The sequence below is a fragment of the Aedes albopictus genome, chromosome 3 (assembly GCF_035046485.1).
Source record: "Aedes albopictus strain Foshan chromosome 3, AalbF5, whole genome shotgun sequence".
Taxonomy (NCBI): Eukaryota; Metazoa; Arthropoda; class Insecta; order Diptera; family Culicidae; genus Aedes; species Aedes albopictus.
Genome location: NC_085138.1, coordinates 183054145 through 183077310, shown reverse-complemented (window position 1 = coordinate 183077310; position 23166 = coordinate 183054145). Strand labels below are relative to the sequence as shown.

General features: G+C 38.1%; 1 protein-coding gene across 1 annotated transcript; it reads right to left on the bottom strand.

The window, feature by feature from the left end:
- Window positions 1-19360: 19360 nt before the first annotated feature.
- On the bottom strand, window positions 19361-21905 carry LOC109417348 (zinc finger protein 624). The gene is made up of 3 exons (XM_062860518.1): window positions 21680-21905; window positions 21201-21337; window positions 19361-21063 (listed from the first exon to the last, which is right to left on the bottom strand). The coding sequence occupies exons 1-3, from the start codon at window positions 21791-21793 to the stop codon at window positions 19488-19490; spliced, it is 1827 nt and encodes a 608-aa protein (XP_062716502.1). The 5' UTR covers window positions 21794-21905; the 3' UTR covers window positions 19361-19487.
- Window positions 21906-23166: the final 1261 nt, after the last annotated feature.

Below are 23166 nucleotides of genomic sequence, written 5' to 3'. Positions count from 1 at the left end.
TATTCACCAACACAGTCGTGAAATTTGAATGTTTACCTTTTTACGAGGGATATCGGTGCAAAACGCTCACATCACATTAGATCTCATAAAAGTGTTGATCATGAAAAAGCTGCATTATTTGATAATTTTCAATTTGAGAAGGTCGATGTTTAGATAAAGTTCCTACAGAGAGTGATAATTGTTTGTGAAAAGTCACACAATACCTCTTTTTGTAAACTTTGTTCACCGAAGTGCGTTTTTCCTTATTTTCTCCCGCTGCTGTATTGAGTGAATGTTGGTATTAGTGTGCTCTGGTTGCGCATGATAAGCGGCAACAAAATCAGATCATCGTAGCATCCCCGTGGTTTCACTTGACCGGCTATCTACGATCGAATCCACCCGGCGCGCCGTGACCATGCCGGTGCCATATACAAATGCGTTCGATCTTCTTTTATTGGCGTTTGAATCGATGTTATTATTACCGCTCGATGTACCACCACTAAGCGAACCGAAAAATTCTTCCACCGCTCCGACGCCTGCTGCTAACCGTCGTCGGCGTGTCGTTTTCGATGATGAGATTGTTAGCGTAAAAGCCAGGCCACCGCACGGAACAAACGCAGAAGAAAAATCACGATCGTGAATCAATCACGGGGCAAACCGTGAGCGGCCGGACGCGCGCGTTTGCAGACTGGATCGACCGAACTGGCAGTCCGACGCGTTAACCTGTGAAGTTTAGCGCCGCGCCGTTCACTCGCTATGGCTATAGTTTGCTGATGTACACAACAGCGTACATGTGAGAAAGTAACCGTTTTACAGTAGGTACGAGGCAATCAAGTGGTCGATTACTACTACAAACAGCGATGTATCGCCATTCTCCAATCGCCGATTGAACCCGAACGTGATCGTGAAAATAGTTTGGAAGATGATACAAGAAAACTCAAGAGAAGAAAAATAAATTAGCTATTTATCAATATGCTTCAAAACGCTTTGTCATACGGATTTATTCATATGACTAATCATCACAACGCACCTCCAGTCAACTATGGGTAGGTGCAAATTTCACGCATCACCCAATATACCATTGACATTTCAGACATTATCACAGTGCTTTTTCTGTCTGTTCTAATGACTACATCGAACAAATCTTCGTAGATACTTTGGTAGGAAACACTAAAGCACATATAGTGATGTAACGAGTTGTATAAACTCCATATACCATGCGTCTCCATTGATATGGAGACGCATCATATAATGCATACAACTTGTTGATATGGAGACGCATGGTTCTGCAGTGCACACATCTTCACTGCCATATATAGTTCTATATGTACTTGGTCTGATCAAGTAACATGTTGTTGAAAAATAAACCTGGAAGCCCAGTTGTTACACTTATTTTTTTTTTCAATTCTAAACCTATTCAAGAGCAGTTCACATTATAGGATGGTTCGGGTTACCTACCAGTAATCTAATCAGGTGTAATCAGGCATAATGAAAAAAAAATGAACGAATACTGTAAAGTTAGGGCACAACAAAGGCTGGGTATGCTGCGCAATGCAGATCCCATTGTGGTCCACTTGCCTCTGCCCAGCAACTCGTATCCATATCTCCTCGTGGTACCGGCCGGAAACAACGAGCAACCTTAGGGAAGCTCGGGTAACCAACCCCGGTGCGAACTTTGGTCGTAGGCTGACAGGGAAGGGGAGTTTGCTTCTGCAAACCTGAGCGTCTGTTCTCCAGGAGGAGCGGCTCACAACAGCGTCTGATCCCCATATTAGGGTCGACTGATCAACGTCCGAGTACCAGGGAAGGACTCTAAGCTCAACTGTGCACTATGGTCCTCTGGAAAGAAGGGGATTGGTCTGCAACCAAGCTCAGTTGTTAGGTACTCTCTAATTATTTACATTCGACCACCCTATAATCTAATCATGCATAATAAAACAAATGATAAACGTATGCCGTTAAGTTAGTTGGGCTGCTCAATGGTGACTCCAACGTCAATCTACACTAATACCAAAGGGTTTGATTATTGAACGCTTACAGCGCCACCTAGCGGCAAAAATCGAGAACTTAAAATTTCTGCATACATTTGGCCAAGTTTTCCCATACAAACTTCAGGCGTTTTGAGCGCCCCCTTAGGCTCAACCGATTTTGCTCAAATTTTGAACGTAGCTTCTGGGAGTCCAAAACAACTGATTTAGGAGGTAAGACTTGGCATTTTTCGAAATTTTTGTTTTTCATATAAGTGTGGGCCACCCTAATACACTTGCATACAAAAGTTCAAGTCATTTTCATAAAGTAGAAATATAGTTGTTTCATTATTCAAAACAGTTCTCTGCGCCAAAATTTAAAAAATCCCGTTAAAAAGTTATGATGAAAAACATGATTTCTAGGGGTCATGCACATACAACGTAGAAACTTCTCCGAAGAAACTATATTGCAAAAATCAACGGTTGAAAAGTTATTAAAAAGGCGCACGAAATCGGCAAAATAAAACACTGTGGGCTGGTGCGCATGTCATTTGACATTCCACGAACCACCGGAAGTTTGTTTCAGGTGTCTGAAACCAAGACACAAGCCATGGGACTAGACTACAAAGCTGCCGACAGGAGCAAACTGTGTAGAAGATGCAGCGCCAAAGACCATAAGGCACAAGGCTGCACGAGTCCACCCATTTATCTGTTTTGTACCGGGAAATCCGTGAACAACAGGCATCCAATGGGTGGTCAAAGGTGCCCGGCCTTCAAAAAGCCGCAGTGAACAAATCACAGTGCAGGTAAGGCTGAACCTGAACCACTGAACGCAGCTCAGCAACTGCTTTGTCAGGCGGTTTCTGAGTGGGGGGCGGATATCGCCATCATTGTAGAACCAATGCCGGCAACGGCAATTGGATCGCGGATGGGTCCAGAAAAAATGGCGGCGATATGGACGACGGGTAAATACTAGAGATGGTCGGGTTTCGGGTTTTCAAACCCGAAACCCGACCCGAACCCGAACCCGACGGGTACGGGTCGGGTTCGGGCTTGGAAATTTGAAAAAAGCTCGGGTACGGGTCGGGTCCGGGTTTAAACAATTTCAAAATGTTCGGGTTCGGGTCGGGTCGGGTTTGAATAATGTCGGGTTCAAGTCGGGTTTGGTACCAATGTAGATAAATCAGTATTCAGAAAAATGTTTTATTTGTTATATCCGATACATTTAATGATTATTATTTAACTCGGGTTTCGGTCGGGTTTATTGGCAATTTTTTTTTCGGGTTCGGGTCGGGTTCGGGTTTGATCAACGAAAATTTTTCGGGTTCGGGTCGGGTCCGGGTTTGACGGAGCAAAAAATTCTCGGGTACGGGTCGGGTCCGGGTTTTGAAATTGAAAATTTTTCGGGTACGGGTCGGGTTCGGGTCTGTAAAATTTGAAACCCGACCATCTCTAGTAAATACCCCGTCCAAGAGTTTGTATCTACTGCCTATGAGGGCTTCATCGTCGCCAAAGTAAACGGGGTCTTATTCTGTAGCATCCGCGGTGGCTGATCGAGCAGTTCATACAGATGCTGGACTGTATGACGACCGTGCTAACAGTGTTGAGGTTAGATTTCCGGTGGGGGTGGAGATTGTCTGCTTTGCTGACGACATTACGCTGAAAGTCTACGGTGATTCGCAGAAGTGGAGTTGACTACTACCCGCTCGATCAAGGTTGTGGAGGCTTGGATGAGGTCCAGGAAACTGGAGTTGGCTCACCACAAAACTGTGGTGATGGTTGTGAACAGCCGGAATCGGAGTAGCAAGCGATGAGCAGTGTAGGCGATTGCTCTATCACGTCGAAGCGCTCCGTCACACTTGGACGTGATGATCGACTATAAGCTTACCTTCGGTAGCCACGTTGATTACGCCTATAATCAACGCCTCCACAGCTATACCCGAGTAGGAATGAATAACTGCCACATAACTAGAGCATACCAAAATCAGGTATTTATTTATTTATTTATTTATTTATTTATCTCTTGAATTCATGTAACTTAAGACATAATCTTTTTTAACGTTACAACATGATGTTTAACTCAGAAAACAGTTCTTAATTTCTAATATCTATTTGTTCTCTATAACTGTATGGACCTGACTACTGCAAGTGCTGCAGGAGATCCCTCTTGAAGCACGGAAACGAATTTATTTCCTTTATTTATGTAGGTAAGTTATTCCAGCTAACAATGCCCCTTACAAATAAAGTTTGGCTATAGTATGAAGATAACTTTTTGTTCTTGTTCCTCTTAACGGTACCAGTTTTTCAAAAAGATAAGCAGGGGAAGATGTTTTAATTAATCTGAATAGTCTTACGCATGATCTATATCTATAAAAATTAAAAAAAGGGCATCCTAAAAGGTTTTTCTGCAAGAGAGACACGTGTGAAAAACGAGAGAGGTTGTAAATATAACGAACACAGGCATTCAACGCAACTCTTAGCCTGTCCATTGATCCAACCAACGCATTTGTGAAAATGAAATCACCGTGCAGAAAATGAGGCAGAATTAAAGATTTAAAAAGTTTCAGTTTAATGGCAGAATTACAGTGTCTAGTCCTTAAATTTAATGTTTTTAATGATCTGTAGATTTTGGAGCATTGCATATTAATATGAGCATCCCAATCTAAGTTATTTTTAAAGATAACACCCAAATTATTTATACGATCGATGAATTGAACTTCAACACCATCTATTAGGAGTTGAGGTGGTAGTGGGGTATTTTTTAGCTTGGATATTAACATCGCTTTAGTTTTATCGGGATTAATCGGAAGAAGATTTTCTTTGGACCATTTCATAAGTTTTCGGAGGTCATGATTCATGCGAATACCCACGAACCTCATATCAATGTTTCCATCAGTACAAATATAAATTTGCACATCATCTGCAAAAATATGAACAGAACAAAAATCCAAAACAGTTGGGAGATCGTTTATAAAGAGTGTGAAAAGGATTGGTCCAAGAACGGACCTTTGGGGAACACCGGAAATAGTTGGTCTAAATTCAGACAGCTCCCCATTGCAATAGACCGCTTGACTCCGCTGGCTCAGATAATTACCGATTTTGCAGAACAGTTGGAGAAATTGTACAGAGATATAAGCTTGTTTATTAATTTACTATGAACCACACGATCAAATGGAAATGCCTTTGAAAAGTCAATCAACAATAAAATAGTTACACCATTTTTATCAATTGACTTTGCAATGTCGTCATGAACCTTTAATAATGCAGTATCAGTACTATGATGCCTTCTAAAACCAGATTGGAAACTATGAATGTAGTTCATTCTTGAAACGTATTCTGTGATCTGAACTTTGATCAATGTTTCAAAAATGTTAAATATTGTGGGCAGCAAGCTAATTGGTCTAAGGTTTGAGATAGCTTCTACGTTTGGTTTTTTATTTATTGCTATAACCTTAGTACATTTCCATTGAGTAGGGAATTTACTAGAAACGATGATTGAGTTGAAAAGATGCTCAAATACAGGTAATGCAAAAGAGGAAATAATCCTCAGAAACTTGATGGGAATGCCATCAAATCCAATAGCATTGGACTTGATATCAAAAATAGCATTTATGATTTCATAGTCCATTACAGGACGAAAATGAAAACCATCATCATTTGTTGAATATCGTATTGTTTCTCTATCACCTGCAGAAAAATTTGAGGAAAAATATTCATTTATATCATTTGGGGAATGTTTACTCACAACTGGTGGAGGAGGTTCTTTTGCCGATACGCCAAGCCTTTTTACGTTATTCCACAATTGTTTGCTAGGGAGATCAAGATTCAACTTTTGTCTGTCATGTGCTATTTTTGCATTGGAAATCATTGAACTTACTGAATTGCTCAATCTTTTGTATCGGGACTCGTTTTCGGGAGTTTTGGATAGTTTCCAATTTCTATAAGGGGGCATCCATTAAGTACGTCACGCTTAGAGGGGGGAGGGGGGGGGGGTTTGTGAAAGTGTGACAAGCAATGTATTAGGTATAGGAAAAACCCGTACGAAGGGGGGGGGGTTGAACATTCTTAGTTTTAGCGTGACGTACTTAATGGATGCTCCCTAAGCTAGATCTCTGTTTATCATAGCTATTTCAATGTCATTATTGAACCAAGGGTTCTTACGAAACTTTCGAAAACGCAATGGAAAGAATTGATCGTGAAGCATAGCAAGATGATTATTAAAGATATTTGTCAACATATCTGGGTCATCAACGCAAAAATAATCATTCCAGTTGATTCTAAAGAAGGACTCGAAAAGAGAGGCGTGGTCATAGTTAACGTAATCACGGTACCAGTAACCGGACTCATTATGTTTATTGGAAAAGTTCAGTGAAGTAAATAACAAATCATGTTTGGAAATGCCTGGCAAAGATATCTGACTGAATTTTAACACTGCATCAGGAGTATCCGTTAAAAAAAGGTCCAACAGTGAACTACCTGTACTGTAAAAATATGTAGGTTCTGAGTTAATTCTAGTATAAGACATGCTTGCCACTAAGTCATTCAAGCGTGAAGATCTTCTAGTTTGCTTAAACGGATCAGTGTTGAAATCACCTATGAAAATAGTGGATGAATATTTCATAGAATACTCTTCAAAATGGCTACGCAGAAGATCACAGCAGTCAACCTCCGGAGGATTGTAATATACAGCTAGGAGTAAACGATCTTTGCCAATTAGAATTTCTAAAATTAAATACTCAGTTTTGGTGGAAACATCATTTTCACAAATAACTGATTTCTTGATCAACCGATAAGCTAGACCTTTTCTTATGTAAATACAAATTCCTCCTCCATGTCTATTACGATCATTTCTAAGTAAATTGAAGCCTTCAATATTGATTAATCTGTCATTAATTTCGCTACTCAACCACGTCTCTGTAAAGCTTGCTATGAGAAACTAACGTTTTTAATTCTTCACGCAGAAAAATATATTGTAAAAGCAAAAGTATTACGCATAGATTCAACAAATTTTATTATTGACTCAGGGCTTACCAGAAACTTTTTTTGAATCAACTATTACGCTAATTAGTTTCGAAAAATAGATTTGTTGTTTCTAAAATCGCCTAAAATTGACAACTGTCATCAACAAATGATAAATTTTGTTGAAACAAAAATTAAAATTTGTCAAAACAACAAATGCAATGTATTGGTGTAACTAAAACAATCGGTTTGAAACTAAAACTCGTATTTGTTGAATTTTCAATTTGTTTTTATTTTATTATTATTATTATTATTATTATTATTAAAAACAGTAAACAAAAAACAAAAGTACACATTTTTACGCGTTTTATTATGTTTTTAAATTTGAAGAACCAACATGAGGAATCAAGCACACATCCGGGAAATGCATTTTTGAATACGCTGTAGGCAACTGAATCATGTGTGTAGGGGAGAGATAGAGAGAAAAAGATTAATAGGGCATATAGCGTCAGTTGCTGTGATGCACCACCGGAAAAACAAAGCAAACGATCAACACGAAATGAAACGTCAGTCTTGTAAAGCATTTTGTGCGAGAAGGTATCGCTCCTCCTCGTTAGCGTGCGTTTGGCTGCAGGATTCGGCTCAAGATTCGGCTGGTGTGCTCGGAAGTGTCCCTCCGGACACTACAGTGTGACACGGTACGGTACGCGCTCGCAACCCTCAGGCACATATGCCTGTAAGTACTTTCCAGCTTCCGCCGGACCGCCATACCTAAGTATGGGCGTAGCAACACTAGCCAGAAGCTTGCGCTTACTGGCGTACACTGCAGAGCTATTGGACATCATCCAGGACAGTGCCGCAATAGCTGTGGAGGCTCTTTTACAGGCATAATTGACTTGGCTACCAAAGGTAAGCTTATCGTCGATTATCATGCCCAAGTGTTTAACGGAGCGCTTTGACGGGATAGTGCACTCACCTACACTGATCACCGCCTGCTGCTCCAACTTCCGGTTGTAGCAAAGAGTTGTGTGCAAAGCTGATGTGCAGCCTGAGCACTGTTGTCCTTCTGACTTCAGCTGGATTGAAGAGGTAATAAGTTCCAAGCATCTAGCTGGATTGAAGAGGTAATAAGTTCCAAGCATCTGTTCACCAAGGAGGTGCGGCTCAAACAGCGTCAGTTTTGGCTTCCAGCGGCTGAATATGCAATGCTCCTCCACCAGAAGCTGTGCCTAGAGTGGCAGCAGCCCCACCACTATGGGGCGGCTTCATACAAACAGGTGACCAATCAATTCGCGTCAATTTTATAATGTCTTGCCCCTACTCGTAGGGTTTATGTCTTAAATATATGAAAAACATGTTGGACCTTCTGGTGTATATATATGTATGGATACTTCTCAGGTGTCCGATCTCCTTGAAGTTTAGTGTCTACTTTTTGAAGGTTTTTAATGGTCTGCGAAGTAATTTAGAGGTCCGCAAAGATCTACAATTGTATTTGAATATTATTCAAGACCTTTTGGTAATGCCGTGCATGGTGTGCTCTTTAAATGATTTAAATGAATATGAATATGAATTTGATATAGGATGTAAGATGAAGAATACAAGATAAAGGATGTGGAATGATGGTGATGATGATGATGATGAAGGATGAAAAATGTAGGATGAAGGAAGATAGATGTAGGATGAAGAAAGAAGGATATATGATGTAGGATGAAAGATGAAAGATGAAAAATAAAGAAAAGATGTTGGATGAGGTATGAAGGATGATGATGATGATGATGATGAAAATGATTATGATGATGAAGTATGGATGTAAGATAAAGGATAAAGGATGTAGAATGATGGTGATAATAATGATGAACGATGGAAAATGTAGGATGAAGGAAGATAGATGTAGGATGAAAAATGAAGGATATATGATGTAGGATGAATGATAGAGGAAAGTTGTTGGATGAAGTATGAAGGATACAGGATGTGAGATAAAGGATAAAAGATGTAAAATGATGGCGATGATGATGATGATCAAGGATGAAGAATGTAGGATGAAGGAAGAAAGATGTAGGATGAAGATTGAAGGATATAAGATGAAGAATGTAGGATGTAGGATATAGGATGTAGGATGAAGGATTAAGAATGATGATGATGATGATGATGATGATGATGATAATGTTTATGATGATTATGATGATGAAGTATGAAGGAAACAGGATGCTGGTGATGATTATGTGAATGAAAAATGAAGAGGATTAAGAATGGATGATGTAGGATGAAGTATGAAGGATGAAAGATGAAGGACAAAGAATTAATGTTGTAGGATGAATGATGAAGAATGTATGATGAAGGAAGAAGTATGTAGGATGAAGGAAGAAAGAAAAAGGATGAAGAAAGAAGGATAAAGGATGTAGGATGAAAGATGAAATATAAAGGAAAGATTTTGGATGAAGTATGAAGAATATAGGATGTAAGATAAAGGATAAAGGATGAAGGATAAAGGATGTAGAATGATGGCGATGATGATGATGATGATGATGAAGGATGAAGTAAGGAAGGTGTAGGATGAAGAAAGAAGGATATAGGATGTAGGTTGAAAGATGGAAGATAAAGGAAAGATGTTGGATGAAGTATGAAGGATATAGGACGTAAGATGAAGGATAAAGGACAAAGGATGTAGACTAATGGCGATGACGATGAAGGATGAAGTATGTAGGATGAAGGATGATGAAAGATGAAACATGAAGGATGAAGTATAAAGGATGTAGGATGAAATGTGCTGGGATGAGGGATGAAGAATGTAGGATGTAGGATGAATGATGATGATAATGAATATGATTATGATAATGGTGAAGTTTGAAGGATAAAGGATGAAGGATAAAGAATGAAGAATGAAAGATAAAGAACAAAGAGTAGATGTAGGATGAAGTTTGAAGAATGTAGGTTGAAGGAAGAAAGATGTAGGTGTAGGCTGTAGAATATAGGATGTAGGATGAAGGATTAAGGATGATGATGATGATAATGATTGTGATGATGAAGTATTAAGGATACAGGATGATGGTGATGATGATGTGAATGGAAGATAAAGAAGGTTAAGAATAGATGATGTAGGATGAAGTATGTAGGATGGAAGATAAAGGATAAAGAATTTATGTTGTAGGATGAAGGATGAAGAATGTATGATGAAGGAAGAAGGATGTAGGATGAAGAATGAAGGATATATGATATAGGATGATGATGATTAAGATGAATGATACGGCATGATAATGATGATGAAGATGAAGGATGAAGATTATAAGATGAAGGAAGAAAGATTTAGGACAAAGGAAGAAGGATATACGATGTAGGATGAAAGATAAAGGAAAGATGTTGGATAAAGTATGAAGGATATAGGATGTAAGATGAAGGATAAAGGATGTAGAATGGTCGTGATGATGATGCAATAATGTTCAATGCAGGTTTATAATGTTGGTAGAAAGTCATACATTTTTTTATTGTTTTTTATTCTTACTTTTTGAAGTTTTTAAACAATTAGAGAGTAGGACAGGGGGAGAATGTAGGGGTTGAGAGAGATAGAGAGAAAAAGATTAATAGGGCATATAGCGTCAGTTGCTGTGATGCACCACCGGAAAAACAAAGCAAACGATCAACACGAAATGAAACGTCAGTCTTGTAAACACGCAAAAACGGCTACGCTCAAAAATGTGTTCGGCCTGCACATTTTTAGTAAACATCCATGCCGCACATGACTGTGTTCGAAACACACATTTTTTTTAAATTGCTCGTACGCTCATATGAGCATGTATTTTGCAATAATTTCGACATGGTAACCTCACTGGGTTTATAAACCACCTTCAAATACCGAAAAATATTGATATTTTGCAAAAATGTGAGCGTGCGAGCAATTTAAAAAAATGTGTGTTTCCAACACAGTCCCTGTGCGGCATGGGCGCTACTCAAAAATGAGAGCTTTTATTTTAGAGAGAAGCATTTTGTGCGAGAAGGTATCGCTCCTCCTCGTTAGCGTGCGTTTGGCTGCAGGATTCGGCTCAAGATTCGGCTGGTGTGCTCGGAAGTGTCCCTCCGGACACTACAATGTGCAGATGTAATTCTTCCTAATGTGCTCGTCCTTAGTGTTAAGTTTCTTATTGTAACGGAAGTGGTGACGTATTATAAGAAAGGAAAATATTAGTTACTTCACATGTTAAGCATTTCACATTGAAAATTACCGGCTTCATGAATCAATTTAGAATCATGATCGAACCATGTCCGTTCCGCCAGAGATAGAATTTTTAACTTTTGTTCGTACATTCGGGGGTGATAAAATGTAATGAAATAGGTATGAATATTAATCTATAATAAATACAAACATCAGAAACTTACCCAACCAGTATTGGTAATAGCATAATCTCTATATGGCTTTGCAACAAATCCCGCCGGATTGGATTAATAAATTAAATAAATAAATTCATAATCCACTTCCTGGTCCACTTCACTTTTCGTCGTTTTTTCACAATGGCCTTTCTCTGTTTGCCTTGTAAACAAAAAAAAATGACAGCAGTTGTAATTCAATCAATAATAATTTTTAATTCTACAAAATTATTTTTTTTAAACAACAATAACACAGCGTAACAAAAATTAACTTTTTGTCTGTCTCAAGAGCAAACTTATGTGTCTCCGAAGGATTTTGGGCCGCTGAATCCGAATCCGGGCTCAGATTTGCTCTAACACGTCACAATTTTGAGCTATACCTCAATTTATAGGGCAAAATATGCGATTTTGGGCTTTTTTGACTGCAAGCCATTAAGCAATGAAATATTTTTTTTAAGCAACCAAAAGGTTAATTGGTCAATTAACATCTAAATTAACGACTCATGCAAAATATTTCGTTTTACCAATTCGAATTTGATAGTTTTAAGCGATTTATGTTAGGTACGATATTTCCCATACAAGTCACCCTCCAAAAGTTGCATGCAAGTTTTCATACTAACATAAAATGCTTAAATCTATAAAATTCGATTATGTAAAACGAAATATTTTGCATGAGTCGTTAATTTAGATGTAAATTGACCAATTAACCTTTTGATTGCCTAAAAAAAATATGTCCATGCTTAATGGCTTGCAGTCAAAAAAGCCCAAAATCGCATATTTAGCCCAATAAATTGAGGTATAGCTCAAAATTATGACGTGTTAGAGCAAATCTGAGCCCGGATTCGGATTCAGCGGCCCAAAATCCTTCGGAGACACATAAGTTTGCTCTTGAGACAAAAAAATGTTGCGCTGTGTAATTTACATTTGAAGTTAAACTCTAGTAGCATTGTTTCAGTTTACTCAAAAATTTGTTGTTTTAAAAAAATATGCTGTATTGAAGTAAACAAATACGTGAATTGATTCAATATACACAAACGTAATTAATTCTAACTGTTAGGTTTTTAAGTTCTACTTGGCGAAATTATTCTGCGTGTTCGAATTTACTTAACTTTCGTGCACATAAACTTTGCACATTATTATGGGCAATATTTAGCTTATCTTCTATCAAAACCGCATTAGCAACAGCTCTATAAATCACACTTGGTTCAGTAGCATTGTTGCTGGAAGACTCGATCCTATCCATAGTCAAGACACATGGTACAGCACTTCAAGAAAAACCACCCCACAAAACCAACAGCAGACAAATAACAAACAGATATAGAGAACCACAACTTAACCCTCTAATACCCAATCCCGCCTTAAGACGGGGTAAAGTTTGAGCATTTTTGTAATTTTTGTTTCGTGGAAAATCATTTTTTTTATATTTTTGGCTGATATTTAGGACTGTTCTGTACATCTCAAAATGGTTTTTGGTGTATTTTGAAGCGTATTTACATTTTTTAAAAATCATTGGAAAATTGATGTTTTAGTCACCTTTTAGAAGTCATTGTTTATTTTGTATTGAATCGCTACAATTAACACATTTTAAATTTTTCCCAAATCATTCTATCCTTATTCAATAGTTTAAGGGAATCGAATACACTCTAAAATTATTTTCCTTAAAATTACACGGAAAATAAAATTTTCTGTGAAAAAATTTTAATATAATAATATTTCAACAATAATCATAAAATCTCAAAATGTTTTCATCTAAAAAAATCCGTTCCCCAAATTGGCTTCCAGGAAAAATATAAAAGTGTGGGGATGTTCAAAAATAAAAATTAGAAAAATCAAAAACTGAAATTCACGAAATCGAGAATTAAAAAGAATCATCTTCTAAAACATGTTTAAATCGATTTTAGATGACGAAAAATGATATTTAGATCAAAATCAAAAATTTGGGTATTAGAGGGTTAAAACTAACTATAGGCTGCATATTTCAACGACTATCTGATAATAATTTTACTCGTCGCAGCCGAATCCATTCAAAAATCATACCAAGACAAGGTATTGGTCGGTTATCCAGGTTTTGAAATAACTTATTTTGGTATTTGGTAGGTATTGATACAATACCTCAACGAGTTATTGGTTTGGCGTTGAGGATGGTTTGAGGTATTATTCAATTATTGAAAAATCCCTATTTGCATGGAAAAATCGCCGATTATTATTTAGGTATTGCCATACCTGACGTCATTATTCACGCGTTATGCACAGAATACACACCAGTTTTTATTTTTTTTTTATTTTTTATTATTTTATTTTAGGTAATTTACTTCTTATGCAGGGCTACTTAATACCTCATTCAGGTTGTAGGTATTAGGTTTTCCATACTTGAGTTAGTTATTCTTCAGCTAGGGTATCGCGCCACTTGGGCGCACACTGGGGCAGAATTGAAAATACATGGAAAAAACCTCTAGCTCGTCGAGATGTCGAGATACTCATTGTGCGTCTTCAGAGAAAATATTTCTATGAACATGGTCGATATTCTGAGCGGTAGTCAATTTTTCTTACGTTATTCGCATAAAAGTCCTATAAGTCATTTTGGGCAAATTGCATTTTAGCTATATGGTTTTTTCGGCAAAGTTGTTGGGCTATTTATGCTGAAAAAGTTTGCTGAAGACGTCAAATTTCCAAAGCCTACTATTCTTGAGATATTGACCGATTTATAAAATACCTACCTAAAATCGATTTTTTCATTAAAATACGTTTTTAAGCAAATTTAATGTCCGTTTTCGAGTTATAATAATGAAAAATACTAAAATATATATGTTTTATTTTAGTATTTTTCGGGCAAGTTCGGGCAAGTTTTTTCATCGGCAATCACCTAAAAAATACATTAGCTTTCATGTAAAAAATTTTCACAGACATGATATTCAATGATTTTTTCTAAATTGAGCTCAAAGTGTACTGTTTTGGGTAAATTAGTACCAAAATTTTGTTCATAAAATACTACGTTTTAAGGTGCCAAGTGAACCATGAAAAGTATAGATACAATCTAGTCATAGATTTAGTTGTTTCTAATCTCAAAACAAATTGTAAAACACAAAAATGTCCCAAACGCCAATGAAAGTATGCTTTGGGTTTTAACATTCGTCAATGCGTTATACAGTCACACATCATGAATATTTTTTGATTGTATGATTATTATCTTATTTAATACAGATATTAGAAAAAATATTATATTTTAAGCAGAAATAAATGTATTCAACGATCTAACAACTCAAAAGCATGTGAGTAAAAATGTAGAAAAGCTTTTCAATTATTTTAACCTAGTCGTACGTGCTAAATATTTAAATATTTTGCGTACTAAGCAAAATTAATAACAATTCATCAGAAATATACCAGTAAATAACTTCTTTGTTATTTGATTCCTCTATTATTTTGCTGTCTTTCAAATTAGTGGTCATAACAGGAAGCAAACATATGTCTAGATCTCTACAAAATCTGGATGTGTTGTAAAACAGTCATAGAATCATCACGCAAATACATTACGTGTGAATAAATCATTAACGAATGATAAAATCAAGGCATGCTTTTATTGGCGGCATTTGGGACATTTTTGTGTTTTACAATTTGTTTGGAGATTAGAAACAACTAAATCTATGACTAGATTGTATCTATACTTTTCATGGTTCACTTGACACCTTAAAACGTAGTATTTTATGAACAAAAATTTTGTACTAATTTACCCAAAACAGTAAACTTTGAACTCAATTTAGAAAAAATCATTGAATATCATGTCTGTAAAATATTTCTACATGAAAGCTAATGTATTTTTTAGGTGATTGCCGATGAAAAAACTTGCCCGACTGCAAGAACGTCCTATATACATTTTGCGTGATTTTCGAGAACTTTCTATATAAAATCAATGCATATTTTATTTTTTCCAACTAATTTCCTCGATATATGTTTTATTTTAGTATTTTTCATTATTATAACTCGAAAACGGACATTAAATTTGTTTAAAAACGTATTTTAATGAAAAAAATCGATTTTAGGTAGGTATTTTATAAATCGGTCAATATCTCAAGAATAGTAGGCTTTGGAAACTTGACGTCTTCAGCAAACTTTTTCAGCATAAATAGCCCAACAACTTTGCCGAAGAAACCATATAGCTAAAATGCAATTTGGCCAAAATGACTTATAGGACTTTTATGCGAATAACGTAAGAAAAATTGACTACCGCTCAGAATATCGACCATGTTCATAGAAATATTTTCTCTGAAGACACCAAATGAGTATCTCGACATCTCGACGAGCTAGAGGTTTTTTCCATGTATTTTCAGTTCTGCCCCAGTGTGGGGCGGTGGCTTCTATATTTGTCTGTTTTCCACTATAACTCAGTCAATTTTGAACCAATTGACTTGAAATGTTGTACACGGGTAGATACTATACCTATCTCACCACATTCCAAAAGTTGTGTCAATTGGTTCAAATTTGACTGAGTTATAGTGGAAAACAGACGAATATAGAAGCCACCGCCCAAGTGGCGCGATTCCCTATTTTCTCCTGCTCGGTTAGTGGCACTATCCCGGATGATGCCCAATAGCTCTGTGGTGTATGCCAGTAAGCGTAAGCTTCTGGCTAGTGTCGCTACGTCCTACTAAGGTATGGCGGCCCGGCGTGAGGCACGCCGCTAAGTACCGAAAACTATCGTGGTAAGCTGGAAAGTATTTATAGGCTGATGTGCTGAGGGTTGTGAACGCGTACCGTACCGTATCACACGACGCGCTTTGCGTCATCACTGGTATGATGCCTATCGGCATCTTTATTAAGGAGGACATAGAGTACTTCTAGGAATGTAGTACCGGTAGTACCGGTATCGAAAATTCCGGTAAATATATATATAAATATATATATATTACCGACCAATTTTTGGTACCGAAATACCGGTACTGACTGATCCTTGGTACCGGTTCTTTCGGTACTGGGAAATCTCCCCTGAAGTGTTGAAATCCGGTCATTAGTATAGCTAATATACAATAGGGTGGGGCGGGGCAAGATGGGTCACGGGGCAAGATGGGTCAGTGCCATTTTTGGGCGCATTACTCATGTTTTGTTTAGATTAATAATTTTGTTAGATGACCAGCATGAATATACAAAAGTTTGGGGCATTTATTGAAAAATTATTCACTCTCATTGGAAATAAAAAATAAAATGGTTTTTAGCCATTTTTCTTATGCGATACATACCATATAATCTCCATATAAACGGCCGCGGGGCAAGATGGGTCACCTTCAATTTTGAACGTATTTTTGGAGCATTCAAAAGTTATTTATTTTTTATTACAAGACTATCTCATAAATGACTTCAATCAAGCGGAATGAACACTCAAAATTATAACATAAAATTATGATAATTTTTTAGTGAAAACATCGATTTTCAAGACGCCTTAGGACCACTCAAATCGTAAAGTTTTTTAATTTTCCAAATAAATCTATAAAATGTTTACTAGTAGCTCTCGTTTATATAAATATAAATCTTATATTTTGACGTTTTTCGTTGAGAAAATGTGAATTACTTAAAAGTTGACCCATCTTGCCCCGCACTTTTTTCACGGTGCAAAATCGATCACTTTTTAAAACTGCTCGTTTAACATCATATTTTGTATTTAATGAACTTTTTATCGACTTTTAGCATAGCTAACTAGTGTATTAAAAAGTAGCGGACGAATACAAACCAATAGGGTACTGCAAGCACCTGATCTAACCTCACTTTGTCTGACAGTTCAGCGAGCTTGTTTACAAGGTGTTAGAATTTTTAACGAGCGGCGAAAATTAAATTTACGTTTTCCATCCCGAAACCATTACAGTATGGAAATATTAATTATATTCAACTCTACCAGTACAAAACCAATCGCCTAATTACCGTTTTACTGAAATTGCATCGAAAAACAGTTTTGCCGGATCTCCGCCAGAGACTAAGTCCATGTAAACAAGCTCGCTGAACTGTCAGTGCACGGCTTCGTGACGTCATCTTGCAGTATCCTATACGATTTGTATTTACAAAGTTATGGTGATCCATCCTTATGCGACCCATCTTGCCCCGCCCCACCCTATATTTTTTTAACTGATGGCACACATACCCTATACATACAATATTTCTGCAAATCCAGGTCATAGCAATGATTGGCTTAATGAACGTTGAATATTTGAAATGGATTTACTAGTTTTGAAAAAAAAATTAGATAAGAGTTTCATGTTTTTATTCAGTTTTTAGAATCCGTTGATATTATCATCTCACCAAAAGTGGTCGGTACTGCGACCCCTAAGTGCTTCGAAATGCACGTCGTATTTAAGAGGCATACGCAAGAATGCCAGGGTGGCCTCCATGGTCAAATGGCAGCGCGCGTGGGACAGTTCCACTTGGTTCCACCAAATGAAGTTGGACCCATAGGTTGATTCCGAGAGTAGATAGTTGGATTAACAGGCGCCATGGGGAAGTAACATTCCACCTGACTCAGGTCCTATCGGGCCATAATTGCTTCCGACAGTTTCTACACCGTTTCAGTCATGCGGTTTCTCCCAGGTTTGTGCTGGTTTAGAAGAGACGGCGGAACACGTTTTGTTCGTGTGCTCGCGTTTTTGCACAATGCGTGACCGCATGCTCGTCACATGCGGTGAGGCCACAACTCCGGACAATTTTATACAGAGAATGTGTAGGGATGTGTTTGGCTGGAATGCCGTTTCAACGGCCATCACCCACATTGTCTTGGAGCTTTAGAGGAGGTGGCGCGTGGACTCGGAGAATGGCTAGTTCAGATGCGGTACAAGAGGTGGTCCATGGTTTCGGAGTCGGCTACGTAGGTCATACCGGTGCTCTGCAGTCGATATCAGCCTTTACAGCGATTAAATGTCCGCGGAGAGAACATCCTGGTAGCGTTGCTGTCGTGGCGTCGGTCTACTGGGTTGGATCCGAGCCCACGGTTGGAAAGGGGTACCCGGTAAGGTGGAGGCCCCACTGTCAGCAATCTTCTGGTGTAGCTGATAGGGCCTGGAGGGTAGTGAGTGATACACTTGCCTTCAGCAGATCAGATCTGGTTGCACGTAGGCATCTGTTCTTGGGCGCGGGCGTGGGATTGACCCTGCCGCCTTCCGAGGACAAAGGGAGTGGTGAGGACCATTCGGGAAACTGATTAAGCGCCAGCATGCTATCGTGATGGACTCTCCAAAGCGAGTCATCGTTGCTGAAGGCTACGCAACTAACCTTGTGGGTGCGATGTGCACTATAGCCCCTCTCTGAAGCAATGCCTTCTTGGTGGTTCCGGAAAGACGAAGGGTTTGGCAACCATAGGAATGTTGTATAGTGGGTCAAGGAGAGAGTAGTCCTCTGGCTTTTACTTTTGTTGTTGAAGACGGCCTTAAGGGTTAACCCCACACAAGGTGGGGGGTTTCAAACCCTGTCACAAAACCTATAATATTTCCACTAGGATTTGTAACGACCATCAAAACCGTCTCGAATCCAACCGACTTGGAAACATTGCTTGGGTATAGAATCTATTGAGCCCCGGCGGTCCCTCCGTGTTTATCGAGCATATGTCTGATGAATATGCCAAAACATATGATCAGCCATATTCCATCTGCAGCAGCCGATTCGTGATGAACCGTTGTAGCCGCATTAAAGTGTTAAAAAGGTGATATGATTCACTAAAGAATACTACATTACAATAACCTTCACTTTAATACCGTCAAACCCTACGAACTTGGCCAGGGAGAAAACGATTTTGATAATATTGCTCCGTTAATAACTAAACGTTTTAAAAGGAAAGGCATAAGTTTTTCCTTAAAACTAGTTGCGAAATTCTTCAGACTTGCACAATTTCACAAACATATTTCTTTCGACGAACAAAAGATGATAGGGCTTTCACAGGAAGCTCATATACTGCTAGATTAAATTTTGTCTATTGGATGTTTCACATGGTTCTAAGGAACAGAAGATAATACATTTTTTAAAAGGAGTTTATATGTTGGCTCATTTTTTATATTAGATACCTACCTTTTGACATGAAATTCATACTACTGATATTAGGAGATTTCGAGTAGCTATTTTTTTTCAGGTTGTATTTTTGAATGGTGTTCTTAAATACACTTTATTGTTAAAATATCCAATTACCAAATTGTGTAACCATTACTTAGGTTCTAACGAATAACATTTATCATTCAGATAATATTAACAAAAATCATTTTACTTAGGTGAGGACTTTAATCGTTTTACCTTTGATTCATATTCGAAATCGTCCTCCATGCCATCGTCATCGTCGTCATCCAGTTCTTCGTCCACTTCCATCTTCTGATGTTGTTGTTGACCGGCCACTTCCAAATTATGAACCTTCTTCTTGTGTGCCGTCAGTTCCCAGTTCTGGTAGAATCGAATGTCTTCCTCGCACATATCGCACGCAAACGGCCGCTCGCCGGTATGGATCCGCCGAATGTGAACCTGCAGTTTCGTGTTCCGTTGGTAGATCTTGTCGCAGTAGGTACACTTGTATGGATGGATACCCTCGTGGGCCAGCTGGTGAAACTTGCGAGCCGAGTACGTTCCGAAGGCTTTGTCACATTGGTTGCATTTGTAGGGTTTTTCTTTGGTATGAACTTTGCCGTGGTGGACCAGGTGAGCTTTCGATTTAAAACGGGCGGAACATACCTCACATTCAAATGGGCGTTCGTCGGAATGCGAAACAAGGTGGATGTGGAGGTCAGACTTTCGGAGGAAGCTTTTGTCGCAATTTTCTGCAGGACATTTGAACTGCTTTGATTCAGTGTGCAGTAAGCGATGGGATTTCAGCGTGCTGCTAGTGTGGAATGATTTGTCGCAATCTTCGCAAAAGTACGTCCGATCAGCATGTGTTTTCATGTGGTTCAGTAACGAACCTCGGCAGGTGAAACGAGAATTACACTTGTCACAGACGTGATTCTTCTCCCGATAAACATAAGACTGGTGCAGCGTTAAACGAGCATCACTGAGAAACCGTTTGAAGCATATGTTGCACTCAAATGGTTTGGCACTGTGCTTCAGTCTCATTTTTTCGTGCTCTTCAGAAGAGTGCTGCAAAAGTTCTTCATTGGAACTAAAATGTGCTTTGCATCCGCAACAAATAAATTTTCCGGAATACTCATCTTGGGTAAAATCAGAATCCACTCGGTCAACGAACGTATCATGCTCCACACTACCTCCGTCTTCTGCTGTAATCGTGTATTGCGCTTCTTCCGGATTCTCATCAGTCATTTCCAAATATACTTCTGAATATTCAAGTTCCTCTTCTACCATGTTTTCCATGTTCTGACTTGAAGTGATACACTCCTCATTCTGTATCTTCTCCGAAGAAGCAAGGTTTTCGTCTAATACTTCCTCGTCAAGATAGGCGTTTTCTTCATCTTCGATTTCTTCCTCGTGCTGTTCATCTCTTTCCTCTTGATTGGTATCCACATCATCCTCAGGCACCTTCTCCATTATCAAATCTGTGTTGCTTTCCTGCTTGATGTTAATTTGACTTACAGCTGCTTCCTTTTTCTCGATAACCGGAGCCATTGGAACACTAAGCTCGGCATGCTGAACAATATGCTCAGACGGTGCTGTCGCTGCGTCCACTGAAGATTGCTTATCGCTCGAGGAAGGCAGCAAGCCCATCAGTTTGTCATCGGAAATCACATTTTTCAAAACTTCCGGTGTAATATTATTGGGCTCTACTTTTGCTGCCCCTGCTACAGATGGTTCGCTTTTTTGGATTTCCTTCTGGAGATAAAACTCGACCATTTTCATCCTGAAATTGGTAGAAAAAAAACAACTTCAATTACATATTTAACGCAGTAAGAATAGGTTGAATATGAATAATATTGAATCGCAAAACATAATATAATTTTCATGTTCAATGTCAAGTCAGTCCAAACGCGTACTTACTTTTCATGCGTTTTCTCTAGCGTACTTCGCAGTTGTCGATCGGACTCCAAGCATTTGAGCCGCACTCGGTAGCATTTCTGAATGTCTTCGGAACATTCCTTACAGATGAACCGGGGAAGACCGTCGCCTTTCGCAATCTAAAGAAATGTAATAATGAAGTATGTTTTTAGGTTTATCCGAACGCACAAATATTACACACAAAAAGTACGTTATATGCTAATAAAGCATGTTGAGTAAATAAGATACTGACTAGTAAAGCAGAGTAATTGTAATATACATATTAGGTATCTATAGTTATACTATAATGTATAGTAATACTACAATTTTGTCCGAAGTACTAGTGATTGAACTTTGCAATTTCTAATTATCATATTTTTCAATGTCAAAAAAAATTGCTGTAGCCTATCTACAGCTAATTGAAGATTAAATTTTTACAAGAAAAATAATAAAATTTTAAGTGTTAAGTGTCTTGCCCCTACCTTTAATCCGGTCAGTGCATTCACCATCTCTGCGATCGGGATTTGCTCGGATTTTGAAAATAGCGACAGAAACACATCAGCTTCGTCTACCAAACAGATGCGGCAGCAATCCATGTTGCAACAGTAATGAATTCAATTGTAGAATTCTAATTCAACACAACGAATTTCATAAAAATTAAACTTTTAATCCCAAATTCTGATTCGACCGACAACCACGAAAGTTTGTAAACAAGATAAACGATGGCACAGTAAAAAAATATCGAGCGTCAAAACTGTTTGACATTTAAATACACGCGTCAAATTAATTACCCATAAAAAGCAGAAGCAAATGTACACATGTATAAATACCTTGGTTTTACTCGGCGATAATCTTCCGTGATATTTGAAAACGTCTTATGTTTTATTTTGTTTGGCCAAGTCTGGAGCTCGATTTGAATAGGTCGTATGTGCTTTTTTCGATTAAAAATTCGATCAGTTGGATTCGCTTATTATAGCGAAAACCGTTGAAATTGAGCAAAGTTGATACATACAGCAGAACCCTCACAAAACAGGCTTTCTGTTCCATCATTAAAAGTTTGCGCAATATCTGCCATATTGCTACAATGACTAAAATAAACCGATCGAATTTTATATCGACAAATGCACATACGACCTATTCAAATCGAGCTCCAGAAGTGTTTGGCTTGCGCTGAATCATCTTGAATCGTTTAAGGCCGGACGGGACGGTGGTTGAATTGTCCGCCATTGCTCTGTTGTTAGTAAGATGCAAAACTCAACTTCTACTTCATATTATTGGCTAGAAATTTGATCGTTCATTTGCTCACTTGCGGTGCACAATCGACTAAAGTTTCAGCTACGTCAGTGCAGTGGAAATTGATATTTGCATCTTCAAAATCGTGAGGCAAATTGTTAAGAAGAGAAGGAAGATAGGAAAAATTACACGTCGTCCCGTGCGGCCTTAAAATGATTCCAAAAAGATCACAGTGTCGCACCCCCTGTTTTGCAGTTAGTTTGCGATTTTACATCGAACCGTGTCAGTCTTCTGCGCACTTATTCATTACAAGGTGCTAAAAAAATAACTATACACTCAGCCAAATAACCTTAAGATTTCCATAAAGCCCAACTTATGAAACGGCCTTTAAATAATTCATAATGATTCGAATGAATTTCATAAAATCACTCTATGACGTAAAATCGTCTCACAGCTTGGCTTTTATTCATGTTTAGCAGCATGGTATTCTTAAGCGTCGGTAGCCGTGTGGATAAAACACGGGCTCGGTGATCCGGACGTTCATGGATCGATTACAGTATGCTTCATTTTGAGATTTTTTTGTTCTTTTCATAAGTCTGTCTTATGAAATTAGTCATAGCAAGCACGATCAATTTTCATAAGGTATTCTAATGCCATCCATAAGAATTAGTTATAGCAAATTTTCAAAAGGTATTTCGATGAACTTCGCTAGTTTTTTTCGCTGAGTGTAAATTAG

Bases quoted from the DNA above. Each gene is read 5' to 3' on its own strand.
- LOC109417348 (XM_062860518.1), bottom strand. From the start codon at position 21,793: ATGGATTGCTGCCGCATCTGTTTGGTAGACGAAGCTGATGTGTTTCTG. The intron at 21,338-21,679 runs GTAGGGGCAAGA...ACATTTCTTTAG, and splicing joins ATGCACTGACCGGATTAAAG to ATTGCGAAAGGCGACGGTCT. The intron at 21,064-21,200 runs GTAAGTACGCGT...TACCAATTTCAG, and splicing joins CTAGAGAAAACGCATGAAAA to GATGAAAATGGTCGAGTTTT.